This window comes from Scyliorhinus torazame, chromosome 5 (genome assembly GCF_047496885.1).
Source record: "Scyliorhinus torazame isolate Kashiwa2021f chromosome 5, sScyTor2.1, whole genome shotgun sequence".
Lineage (NCBI taxonomy): Eukaryota > Metazoa > Chordata > Chondrichthyes > Carcharhiniformes > Scyliorhinidae > Scyliorhinus > Scyliorhinus torazame.
This window is the reverse complement of record NC_092711.1, coordinates 129,579,844-129,592,909: the sequence shown is the minus strand read 5'-3', so window position 1 is coordinate 129,592,909 and position 13,066 is coordinate 129,579,844. Positions and strand designations below refer to the sequence as shown.

The 13,066-nt window shown below is 55.6% G+C and overlaps 1 protein-coding gene and 1 long non-coding RNA gene across 3 annotated transcripts in view; one reads left to right on the top strand and one right to left on the bottom strand.

Annotated features, from left to right (window-relative positions):
- fen1 (flap structure-specific endonuclease 1) overlaps positions 1 to 7,935 on the bottom strand; it is a 69,092-nt gene extending 61,157 nt beyond the window's left edge. Inside the window, exons 1-2 of the mRNA XM_072503663.1 lie at positions 7,706 to 7,935; positions 6,855 to 6,957 (exon numbers count right to left, since the gene is read on the bottom strand). Of these exons, the coding sequence (XP_072359764.1) occupies positions 6,855 to 6,957; positions 7,706 to 7,787 (185 nt within the window). The 5' untranslated portion in view covers positions 7,788 to 7,935. The remainder of the gene's footprint in view (positions 1 to 6,854; positions 6,958 to 7,705) is intronic.
- A 4,472-nt stretch (positions 7,936 to 12,407) lies between these two features.
- Positions 12,408 to 13,066, top strand: part of LOC140419725 (uncharacterized) — an 8,648-nt gene continuing 7,989 nt past the window's right edge. For both annotated transcript variants that reach the window (XR_011945999.1, XR_011945998.1), the window contains exon 1: positions 12,408 to 13,042. This is a non-coding gene — a long non-coding RNA (uncharacterized lncRNA). The remainder of the gene's footprint in view (positions 13,043 to 13,066) is intronic.

The following is a 13,066-nucleotide window of genomic DNA, read 5'->3' as shown; positions in this document are numbered from 1 at the left end:
ACAGATAGTAAAAGTTTCTACAAATATATAAAACAAAAAAGAGTGGCTAAGGTAAATATTGGTCCTTTAGAGGATGAGAAGGGAGATTTAATAATGGGAGATGAGGAAATGGCTGAGGAACTGAACAGGTTTTTTGGGTCGGTCTTCACAGTGGAAGACACAAATAACATGCCAGTGACTGATGGAAATGAGGCTATGACAGGTGAGGACCTTAAGATGATTGTGATCGACCTCCGGGTGCGGCGATGACCAGCTGAGTCGCACGTTTCGGCAGCTCCCGGTGAAATGGACTTTTGGGCTCTTGATAGGAGCCCCAACGGCAATTTTGACGGCTAAAAACACTGTGCGGTAAACCAGAAGGGAATCCCCCCTGGATACGGATGGAAAAAGGAGGAGAAAGTAGCCGGATTGCAGTGGATCCTTTAGAACAGCGGCAAGGAAGGCAAGCAAAAACCAAGATGGCGTCGGAAGGTGGCAGTTTAACATGGGGCCCTGAACAACAAGAGTTCTTGAAATGCTGTGTGGAAGAACTCAAAAAGGAAATGAAGAAAGAGCTGTTGGCCCCGATACTACAGGCGATCGAAGGGCTAAAGGAGGAACAAAAGACCCAGGAGCGGGAGCTTCGGGTCGTGAAGGCAAAGGCTGCCGAGAATGAGGACGACATACAGGGCCTGGTGGTGAAGACGGAGACGCATGAGGCACATCAGAAACGATGTGTGGAAAGGTTGGAGGCACTGGAGAACAACGCAAGGAGGAACAACCTGAGGATTCTTGGTCTTCCTGAAGGTGCGGAGGGAGCGGACATCGGGGCATATGTGAGCACGATGCTGCACTCGTTAATGGGAGCGGAGGCCCCGGCGGGTCCGTTGGAGGTGGAGGGAGCATACCGAGTGATGGCGCGAGGACCAAGAGCAGGAGAAATTCCCAGAGCCATAGTGGTGAGATTCCTCCGTTTTAAGGATAGAGAAATGGTCCTTAGATGGGCAAAGAAAACTCGGAGCAGTAAATGGGAGAACGCGGTGATCCGCGTTTATCAAGACTGGAGTGCGGAGGGTGGCGGGAAGGAGGGCGAGCTTTAATCGGGCCAAGGCTGTGCTTCATAAAAAGAAGATAAAATTTGGAATGCTGCAACCAGCAAGACTGTGGGTCACATATCGAGGGAGGCACCACTACTTTGAGACGGCGGATGAAGCGTGGACTTTTATTGTGGAAGAAAAACTGGAATGAGCGCGTTATTAAAAAGAACGTTTGAACAAAGTGGTGGGGCGAATGTGGGGGGCGAAGAGGGGGGTTAAAAAGGGGGGGAAAGAGGAGTTTTATGTACTAATCCTGCGATGTGGTAACTTTTCTCTCTTCCACAGGTGGTGAAGGGGGGAGGAGGGGAGGTGGAGGAGATGGGGCGTTGGCCATTGGGGGCGGGGCCAAGGGAGAAGCGTGGGCTTGGTTCCCGCGCTATGATAATCATGGCGGGAATAGAGAAGCAGGAAGGAGGGGGCGTCGCGCGGTGCGAGCCGAGGTCACGGGGGGAAGCCGAGGTCGGCCAGAGTTTGCTGACTTCTGGGAGCAACATGGGGGGAGTAATTACGCTAGCGGGGGGGGGTGGGAGGGGGGAATTACTGGGTTGCTGCTGCTGGGGAGAGGGGGGAGCTGGTATGAGAGAGGATGGGCGGGAGGGCACCGCCTGGGGGAGATACAGCTGCGTGGGAACCAGGTGAGGAGCTGGAAAAAGGGGATGGCTAATCGACAAGGTGGGGGGGTAGGAAGCCCCCCAACCCGGCTGATCACGTGGAACGTGAGAGGGCTGAACGGGCCGATAAAGAGGGCACGGGTACTCGCACACCTTAAGAAACTTAAGGCAGATGTGGTTATGTTACAGGAAACGCACCTGAAACTGATAGACCAGGTTAGGCTACGCAAAGGATGGGTGGGGCAGGTGTTCCATTCGGGGCTAGATGTGAAAAACAGGGGGGTGGCTATATTAGTGGGGAAGCGGGTAATGTTCGAGGCAAAGACTATAGTGGCGGATAACGGGGGCAGATACGTGATGGTGAGTGGCAAACTACAGGGGGAGACGGTGGTTTTGGTAAACGTATATGCCCCGAACTGGGATGATGCCAATTTTATGAGGCGGATGCTATGACGCATTCCGGACCTAGAGATGGGAAAGCTGATAATGGGGCGAGATTTTAATACGGTGTTGGAACCAGGGCTGGATAGGTCGAAGTCCAGGACTGGAAGGAGGCCGGCAGCAGCCAAGGTACTTAAAGATTTTATGGAGCAGATGGGAGGTGTAGACCCGTGGAGATTTAGCAGACCTAGGAGTAAGGAGTTCTCGTTTTTCTCCTATGTCCATAAAGTCTACTCGCGAATAGACTTTTTTGTGCTGGGTAGGGCATTGATCCCGAAGGTGAGGGGAACGGAGTATACGGCTATAGCCATTTCGGATCACGCTCCACACTGGGTGGACTTGGAAATAGGGGAGGAAACAGGAGGGCGCCCACCCTGGAGAATGGACATGGGACTAGTGGCAGATGAGGGGGTGTGTCTTAGGGTGAGGGGGTGCATTGAAAAGTACTTGGAACTCAATGATAATGGGGAGGTCCAGGTGGGAGTGGTCTGGGAGGCGTTGAAGGCGGTGGTTAGAGGGGAGCTGATATCAATAAGGGCACATAAAGGGAAGCAGGAGAGTAAGGAACGGGAGCGGTTGCTGCAAGAACTTTTGAGGGTGGACAGACAATATGCGGAAGCACCGGAGGAGGGACTGTACAGGGAAAGGCAAAGGCTACATGTAGAATTTGACTTGCTGACTACAGGCACTGCAGAGGCACAATGGAGGAAGGCACAGGGTGTACAGTACGAATATGGGGAGAAGGCGAGCAGGTTGCTGGCACACCAATTGAGGAAAAGGGAAGCAGCGAGGGAAATAGGGGGAGTGAGGGATGAGGAAGGAGAGATGGAGCGGGGAGCGGAGAGAGTGAATGAAGTGTTCAAGACATTTTATAAAAAATTATATGAAGCTCAACCCCCGGATGGGAGGGAGAGAATGATGGGCTTCTTGGATCAGCTGGAATTTCCCAAGGTGGAAGAGCAGGAAAGGGTGGGACTGGGAGCACAGATCGAGGTAGAAGAAGTGGTGAAAGGAATTAGGAGCATGCAGGCGGGAAAGGCCCCGGGACCGGATGGATTCCCAGTCGAATTCTATAGAAAATATGTGGACTTGCTCGCCCCGGTACTGACGAGGACCTTTAATGAGGCAAAGGAAAGGGGACAACTGCCCCCGACTATGTCTGAAGCAACGATATCGCTTCTCTTAAAGAAGGAAAAGGACCCGCTACAATGCGGGTCCTATAGACCTATTTCCCTCCTAAATGTAGATGCCAAGGTCCTGGCCAAGGTAATGGCAATGAGAATAGAGGAATGTGTCCCGGAGGTGGTCCACGAGGACCAAACTGGGTTTGTGAAGGGGAGACAGCTGAACACGAATATACGGAGGTTGTTAGGGGTAATGATGATGGCCCCACCAGAGGGAGAAACGGAAATAGTAGTGGCGATGGATGCCGAGAAAGCATTTGATAGAGTGGAGTGGGATTATTTGTGGGAGGTGTTGAGGAGATTTGGTTTTGGAGAGGGGTATGTTAGATGGGTGCAGCTGTTGTATAGGGCCCCAGTGGCGAGCGTGGTCACGAATGGACGGGGATCTGCATATTTTCGGCTCCATAGAGGGACAAGGCAGGGATGCCCTCTGTCCCCATTATTGTTTGCACTGGCGATTGAGCCCCTGGCGATAGCGTTGAGGGGTTCCAAGAAGTGGAGGGGAGTACTTAGGGGAGGAGAAGAGCACCGGGTATCTTTGTATGCGGACGATTTGCTACGATACGTGGCGGACCCGGCGGAGGGGATGCCAGAAATAATGCGGATACTTGGGGAGTTTGGGGATTTTTCAGGGTATAAATTGAACATGGGGAAAAGTGAGTTGTTTGTGGTGCATCCAGGGGAGCAGAGTAGAGAAATAGAGGACCTACCGTTGAGGAAGGTAACAAGGGACTTTCGTTACCTGGGGATCCAGATAGCTAAGAATTGGGGCACATTGCATAGGTTAAATTTAACGCGGTTGGTGGAACAGATGGAGGAGGATTTCAAGAGATGGGATATGGTATCCCTGTCAATGGCAGGGAGGGTGCAGGCGGTTAAGATGGTGGTCCTCCCGAGATTCCTCTTTGTGTTTCAGTGCCTCCCGGTGGTGATCACGAAGGCTTTTTTTAAAAGGATTGAAAAGAGCATCATGGGTTTTGTGTGGGCCGGGAAGACCCCGAGAGTGAGGAAGGGATTCTTACAGGGATAGCAGGGATAGGGGGGGGCTGGCACTACCGAGCCTAAGTGAGTATTATTGGGCCGCTAATATTTCAATGGTGAGTAAGTGGATGGGAGAGGAGGAGGGAGCGGCGTGGAAGAGATTAGAGAGGGCATCCTGTAGGGGGACTAGCCTACAGGCTATGGTGACAGCCCCATTGCCGTTCTCACCGAGGAACTACACCACAAGCCCGGTGGTGGTGGCTACACTGAAGATTTGGGGACAGTGGAGACGGCATAGGGGAAAGACTGGAGCCTTGGGGGGGTCCCCGATAAGAAACAACCATAGGTTTGCCCCGGGGGGAATGGATGGGGGATATGGAATGTGGCAAAGAGCAGGAATAACGCAACTGAAAGATCTGTTTGTGGATGGGAAGTTCGCGAGTCTGGGAGCGCTGACCGAGAAATATGGGTTGCCCCAAGGGAATGCATTCAGGTATATGCAACTGAGGGCTTTTGCGAGGCAACAGGTGAGGGAATTCCCGCAGCTCCCGACACAAGAGGTGCAGGACAGAGTGATCTCAGACATGGGTGGGGGATGGTAAGGTGTCAGATATATATAGGGAAATGAGGGACGAAGGGGAGACTATGGTAGATGAACTAAAAGGGAAATGGGAAGAAGAGCTGGGGGAGGAGATCGAGGAGGGGCTGTGGGCAGATGCCCTAAGCAGGGTAAACTCGTCGTCCTCGTGTGCCAGGCTAAGCCTGATTCAGTTTAAGGTATTACACAGGGCACATATGACTGGAGCACGGCTCAGTAAATTTTTTGGGGTGGAGGATAGGTGTGCGAGGTGCTCGAGAAGCCCAGCGAATCATACCCATATGTTTTGGTCATGCCCGGCACTACAGGGGTTTTGGATGGGGGTGACAAAGGTGCTTTCAAAAGTAGTAGGAGTCCGGGTCGAACCAAGCTGGGGGTTGGCTATATTTGGGGTTGCACAAGAGCCGGGAGTGCAGGAGGCGAGAGAGGCCGATGTTTTGGCCTTTGCGTCCCTAGTAGCCCGGCGCAGGATATTGCTAATGTGGAAAGAAGCCAAGCCCCCGGGGGTGGAGACCTGGATAAATGACATGGCGGGGTTTATAAAGCTAGAGCGGATTAAGTTCGTCCTAAGGGGGTCGGCTCAAGGGTTCACCAGGCGGTGGCAACCGTTCGTCGAATACCTCGCAGAAAGATAGACGGAATGGGAAAAAGAAGGCAGCAGCAGCAGCCCAGGATCGGGGGGGGGTGGGGGGGGGGGAGGAACCAGAAGGACTCTCAGGGTTGTTAATATATACTGTATAGTATGTATAGGTCGTTGCTACAGATAATTATATATTGGACTGTTAAATTATATTTTTGGAGAGTGTTACTTGTGACAAGGCAGTTGCCAATTAGGGCTAGTTTTCATTTTTGTTATTTATTATTTATTCATTTTTTGTTTATAAAATAGGTCATTGTTATTTGTGTTGTTATAATATTGTGTAAAGGATGCACAATGTACTGTGTTGGTTGACCAAAAATTTTCAATAAAATATTTAATAAAAAATAAATAAAATCCCCCATGATAACTGCTGTACCATTTCTACATGCATCCGTTATTTCTTTGTTTATTGCCTGCCCCACCATAATGTTACTATTTTGTGGCCTATAGACTACTCCTATCAGTGACTTTTTCGCCTTACTATTCCTGATTTCCACCCAAATGGATTCAACCTTATCCTCCATAGCACCAATGTCATCCCTTACTATTGCCCGGATGTCATCCTTAAATAACAGAGCTACACCACCTCCCTTACCATCCACTCTGTCCTTCCGAATAGTTAGATACCCATGGATATTTAACTCCCAGTCGTGACCATCCTTTAACCATGTTTCAGTAATGGCCACTAAATCATAGTCATTCACGATGATTTGTGCCATCAACTCATTTACCTTATTCCAAATACTACGAGCATTCAGGTAAAGTACACTTATGTTGGCTTTTTTACCTCTGTTCTGAATCTTAACACCTCGATCAGTAACCTCTCCTAAGTTATATTTCCTCTTAACCTTTCTCTTAATTTTCCTTGTCGTTGAACCCATATCTTCATGTAACAACCTGCCGCGTCGCTTACCATTAATGTTTTTACTTCCCGTTTTATTCCTTTTAGTATTCCTGGTCCTATTCACTGAGCTCCCCTCAGTCACTGTACCTTGTACTGTCGCCCTTTTTGATTTTTGAGTATGGCTTCTCTGCCTTACACTTTCCCCCTTACTGCCTTTTGTTTCTGTCCCTGTTTTACTACCTTCCAACTTCCTGCATCGGTTCCCATCCCCCTGCCACATTAGTTTAAACTCTCCCCAACTGTCAGAGGGTCAGTACTGACACTCTGATCAGTCTAACACTTTGGGACAACCTATTTCATGGATTATTTTCTGAATTGTCGTGTTGTGATCAGCAGAATGTTCTCCCACCTGGGCACCTTCCCTGCAAAAGACTGAAATTCCCAGTCCCTCAGCGATTCCCACCCTTGACCCGACGTACCTCGTTGTCTCGCCCTCCTCGTTCTGCAGTACGTTCCCATCCTGCCTCACCGCAATCAGGAACTGGTAGATGCTCATTGAAGCATCAATGGCGATTTTGCGGCCTGTGTGTCAGAAGGGTCAGGCATTGGAGAGGGGTTATACAGGTATTACCGATCCAGTCACCACAACATGATCCGGAAGTGATAGCGAGCATGAATGCACAGCAAGAGCCCAGAGTCTGAGCAAAGACACCCCCCCCACCCCCTACCAACTCGTTCCTCCCCCCTCACCCCAATCAACTCGTTCCTGGTTTCTGACTGACAACAGAGGCGAGGGCAACGGGACAGGCGGTAAGTGAATCCCCCCCCCCCAAATCTACCTCCCCTCCTTCTCATCCCCCCTCCCTCAACCCCCCCCACTCCCTCAACACCCCCCCACTCCCTCAACACCCCCCCCACTCCCTCAACACCCCCCCCACTCCCTCAACACCCCCCCCACTCCCTCAACCCCCCCCACTCCCTCAACCCCCCCCCACTCCCTCAAACCCCCCCACTCCCTCAACCCCCCCCACCACTCCCTCAACCCCCCCCACCACTCCCTCAACCCCCCCCACTCCCTCAGCCCCCCCCACCCCCCACTCCCTCAACAACCCCCCCACTCCCTCAACCCCCCCCCACTCCCTCAACCCCCCCCCCACTCCCTCAACCCCCCCCCCACTCCCTCAACCCCCCCCCCCACTCCCTCAACCCCCCCCCCACTCCCTCAACCCCCCCCCCACTCCCTCAACCCCCCCCTTTCCCAAACCCCCTCCTACCATCCCCCCGCTTCCATCCTCCCTCAAACCCCCCCCCCCTCCTCAATCTATTTTACCGAAATAGTGTTTGATTTGTTGCTCTTTCACGGCTCCTGGCGCCACATCCGCGATCAGTTTGGCCAAACCCTGGATGCCCATCGCCGCCCCCTCCCCGTGAACCCGGCTCCACTCCCGCCCAGCCCAACGGAGCGCGCCAACCCCCGGTCCTCCAGGCCGTGCAATCAACTCCCGAGCAATCAATCCCCGGTCCTCCAGGCCGAGCAATCAACTCCCGAGCGCCAATTCCCCGCTCCTCCAGGCCGAGCAATCAACTCCCAAGCAATCAACCCTCGGGTCCTCCAGACCCGCCAATCAACTACCGAGCAATCAATCCCCGGTCCTCCAGGCCGCGCAATCAATCCCCGGTCCTCCAAGCCGAGCAATCAATCCCCGAGCGCCAATCCCCGGTCATCCAGGCCGAGCAATCAATTCCCGAGCGCCAATCCCCGGTCCTCTAGGCCGACCAATCAACTCCCGGACGCCAATCCCCGGTCCTCCAGGCCGAGCAATCAATCCCCGGTCCTCCAAGTCGAGCAATCAATCCCGAACGCCAATCCCCGGTCCTCCAGGCCGAACAATCAACTCCCGAGCGCCAATCCCCGGTCCTCTAGGCCGACCAATCAACTCCCGAGCGCCAATCCCCGGTCCTCCAGACCGAGCAATCAACTCCCGAACACCAATTCCCGGTCCTCCAGGCCGAGCAATCAATCCCCGGTCCTCCAAGCCGAGCAATCAATCCCCGAGCGCCAATCCCCGGTCCTCCAGGCCGAGCCATCAATCCCCGGACGCCAATCCCCGGTCGTCCAGGCCGAGCAATCAATCCCCGGTCCTCCAAGCCGAGCAATCAACTCCCGAGCGCCAATCCCCGGTCCTCTAGGCCGACCAATCAACTCCCGAGCGCCAATCCCCGGTACTCCAGACCGAGCAATCAACTCCCGAGCACCAATCCCCGGTCCTCCAGGCCGAGCAATCAATCCCCGGTCCTCCAAGCCGAGCAGTCAATCACCGAACGCCAATCCCGGTCCTCCAAGCCGAGCAATCAATCCCCGGTCCTCCAGGCCGAGCAGTCAATCCCCGAGCGCCAATCCCCGGACCTCCAAGCCGAGCAATCAATCCTCGGTCCTCCAAGCCGAGCAGTCAATCCCCGAGCGCCAATCCCCGGACCTCCAAGCCGAGCAATCAATCCCCGGTCCTCCAGGCCGAGCAATAAATCCCCGAACGCCAATCCCCGGTCCTCCAGGCCGAGCAATCATCCCCGGTCCTCCAAGCCGAGCAAACAATCCCGAACGCCAATCCCCGGTCCTCCAGGCCGAGCAATCAACTCCCGAACGCCAATCCCCGGTCCTCCAGGCCGAGCAATCAATCCTGAACGCCAATCCCCGGTCCTCCAGGCCGAGCAATCATCCCCGGTCCTCCAAGCCGAGCAATAAATCCCCGAACGCCAATCCCCGGTCCTCCAGGCCGAGCAATCATCCCCGGTCCTCCAAGCCGAGCAAACAATCCCGAACGCCAATCCCCGGTCCTCCAGGCCGAGCAATCAACTCCCGAACGCCAATCCCCGGTCCTCCAGGCCGAGCAATCAATCCTGAACGCCAATCCCCGGTCCTCCAGGCCGAGCAATCAACTCCCGAGCGCCAATCCCCGGTCCTCTAGGCCGACCAATCAACTCCCGAGCGCCAATCCCCGGTCCTCCAGACCGAGCAATCAACTCCCGAACACCAATTCCCGGTCCTCCAGGCCGAGCAATCAATCCCCGGTCCTCCAAGCCGAGCAATCAACTCCCGAACGCCAATCCCCGGTCCTCCAGGCCGAGCAATCAACTCCCGAACGCCAATCCCCGGTCCTTCAGGCCGAGCAATCATCCCCGGTCCTCCAAGCCGAGCAAACAATCCCGAACGCCAATCCCCGGTCCTCCAGGCCGAGCAATCAACTCCCGAACGCCAATCCCCGGTCCTCCAGGCCGAGCAATCAATCCTGAACGCCAATCCCCGGTCCTCCAGGCCGAGCAATCAACTCCCGAGCGCCAATCCCCGGTCCTCTAGGCCGACCAATCAACTCCCGAGCGCCAATCCCCGGTCCTCCAGACCGAGCAATCAACTCCCGAACACCAATTCCCGGTCCTCCAGGCCGAGCAATCAATCCCCGGTCCTCCAAGCCGAGCAATCAACTCCCGAACGCCAATCCCCGGTCCTCCAGGCCGAGCAATCAACTCCCGAACGCCAATCCCCGGTCCTTCAGGCCGAGCAATCAATCCCCGGTCCTCCAAGCCGAGCAATCAATCCCCGAGCGCCAATCCCCGGTCCTCCAGGCCGAGCCATCAATCCCCGGACGCCAATCCCCGGTCGTCCAGGCCGAGCAATCAATCCCCGGTCCTCCAAGCCGAGCAATCAATCCCGAACGCCAATCCCCGGTCCTCCAGGCCGAGCAATCAACTCCCGAGCGCCAATCCCCGGTCCTCTAGGCCGACCAATCAACTCCCGAGCGCCAATCCCCGGTACTCCAGACCGAGCAATCAACTCCCGAGCACCAATCCCCGGTCCTCCAGGCCGAGCAATCAATCCCCGGTCCTCCAAGCCGAGCAATCAATCCCCGAGCGCCAATCCCCGGTCCTCCAGGCCGAGCCATCAATCCCCGGACGCCAATCCCCGGTCCTCCAAGCCGAGCAATCAATCCCCGAGCGCCAATCCCCGGTCCTCCAGGCCGAGCCATCAATCCCCGGACGCCAATCCCCGGTCCTCCAGGCCGAGCAATCAATCCCCGGTCCTCCAAGCCGAGCAATCAATCCCGAACGCCAATCCCCGGTCCTCCAAGCCGAGCAATCAATCCCCGGTCCTCCAGGCTGAGCAATCAACTCCCGAGCGCCAATCCGCGGTCCTCCAAGCCGAGCAATCAATCCCCGAGCGCCAATCCCCGGTCCTCCAAGCCGAGCAATCAATCCTCTGTCCTCCAAGCCGAGCAGTCAATCACCGAACGCCAATCCCGGTCCTCCAAGCCGAGCAATCAATCCCCGGTCCTCCAGTCCGAGCAATCAACTCCCGAGCGCCAATCCCCGGACCTCCAAGCCGAGCAATCAATCCTCGGTCCTCCAAGCCGAGCAGTCAATCACCGAACGCCAATCCCGGTCCTCCAAGCCGAGCAATCAATCCCCGGTCCTCCAGTCCGAGCAATCAATCCCCGAGCGCCAATCCCGGTCCTCCAAGCCGAGCAATCAATCCCCGAACGCCAATCCCCGGTCCTCCAGGCCGAGCAATCAACCCCCGGTCCTCCAAGCCGAGCAATCAATCCCGAACGCCAATCCCCGGTCCTCCAGGCCGAGCAATCAACTCCCGAGCGCCAATCCCCGGTCCTCCAAGCCGAGCAATCAATCCCCGGTCCTCCAGGCCGAGCAATAAATCCCCGAACGCCAATCCCCGGTCCTCCAGGCCGAGCAATCATCCCCGGTCCTCCAAGCCGAGCAAACAATCCCGAACGCCAATCCCCGGTCCTCCAGGCCGAGCAATCAACTCCCGAACGCCAATCCCCGGTCCTCCAGGCCGAGCAATCAACTCCCGAACGCCAATCCCCGGTCCTTCAGGCCGAGCAATCAACTCCCGAACGCCAATCCCCGGTCCTTCAGGCCGAGCAATCAACTCCCGAGCGCCAATCCCCGGTCCTGCAAGCCGAGCAATCAATCCCCGAGCGCCAATCCCGGTCCTCCAAGCCGAGCAATCAATCCCCGAACGCCAATCCCGATCCTCCAAGCCGAGCAATCAATCCCCGAACGCCAATCCCGGTCCTCCAAGCCGAGCAATCAATCCCCGAGCGCCAATCCCGGTCCTCCAAGCCGAGCAATCAATCCCCGAGCGCCAATCCCGGTCCTCCAAGCCGAGCAATCAATCCCCGAGCGCCAATCCCGGTCCTCCAAGCCGAGCAATCAATCCCCGAGCGCCAATCCCGGTCCTCCAAGCCGAGCAATCAATCCCCGAGCGCCAATCCCGGTCCTCCAAGCCGAGCAATCAATCCCCGAGCGCCAATCCCGGTCCTCCAATGCGAGCAATCAATCCCCGAGCGCCAATCCCGGTCCTCCAAGCCGAGCAATCAATCCCCGAGCGCCAATCCCGGTCCTCCAAGCCGAGCAATCAATCCCCGAGCGCCAATCCCGGTCCTCCAAGCCGAGCAATCAATCCCCGAACGCCAATCCCGGTCCTCCAAGCCGAGCAATCAATCCCCGAGCGCCAATCCCGGTCCTCCAAGCCGAGCAATCAATCCCCGAGCGCCAATCCCGGTCCTCCAATGCGAGCAATCAATCCCCGAGCGCCAATCCCGGTCCTCCAAGCCGAGCAATCAATCCCCGAACGCCAATCCCGGTCCTCCAAGCCGAGTAATCAATCCCCGAGCCCCAATCCCGGTCCTCCAAGCCGAGCAATCAATCCCCGAGCGCCAATCCCGGTCCTCCAATGCGAGCAATCAATCCCCGAGCGCCAATCCCGGTCCTCCAAGCCGAGCAATCAATCCCCGAACGCCAATCCCGGTCCTCCAAGCCGAGTAATCAATCCCCGAGCCCCAATCCCGGTCCTCCAAGCCGAGCAATCAATCCCCGAGCGCCAATCCCGGTCCTCCAATGCGAGCAATCAATCCCCGAGCGCCAATCCCGGTCCTCCAAGCCGAGCAATCAATCCCCGAACGCCAATCCCGGTCCTCCAAGCCGAGCAATCAATCCCCGAGCGCCAATCCCGGTCCTCCAGGCAGAGACAAGTGCAGCAGGCAATTAGGAAGGCAAATGGGTATAGCGGCCGTCGTTGCCAATGTTATACACGGCCTTGGTGAGACCACTCCTGCGGTGTTGCGAGCAGTTTTGATCCTAAGGAAGGATACCATAGAGAGAACAACAGAGGTTCATACCGGGTAGGCGGGACTGTCCTGTCAGGAGAGATTGGTATGACTGGGCCTGTATTCACTGGAGTTTAGAAGGATGTGAGGAGATCTGATTGAAACGTATAAAATTCTAACAGGGCTGGACAGACTGGATGCAGGAAGGATGTTTTCCCTGGTTGGGGAATCGAGAACCAGGAGACACAGTCTCAGGATATGGGGCAGACCAGTTAGGGACTGAGATGAGGTCATACAGGGGGTGGTGAACCTGTGGAATTCTGTACCACAGAACGTCGCGCAGGCCAAGTCACTGAATAATTCAAGTGTTTAGATTTTAATGGCATCAAGGCGTAGGGGGAGAAAGCGGGATTATGGCATTGAGATAGAAAATCAGCCATGATCATATTGAATGGCGGAGCAGGCTTCTGTTGTGTTATGTACTCTGGGATAACACTGGCTGCAACTCGATGCAGCTTTGACCAAAAGATACTCCAGACGTTGAAGTAAGTTCAATGTGATTTATTGAA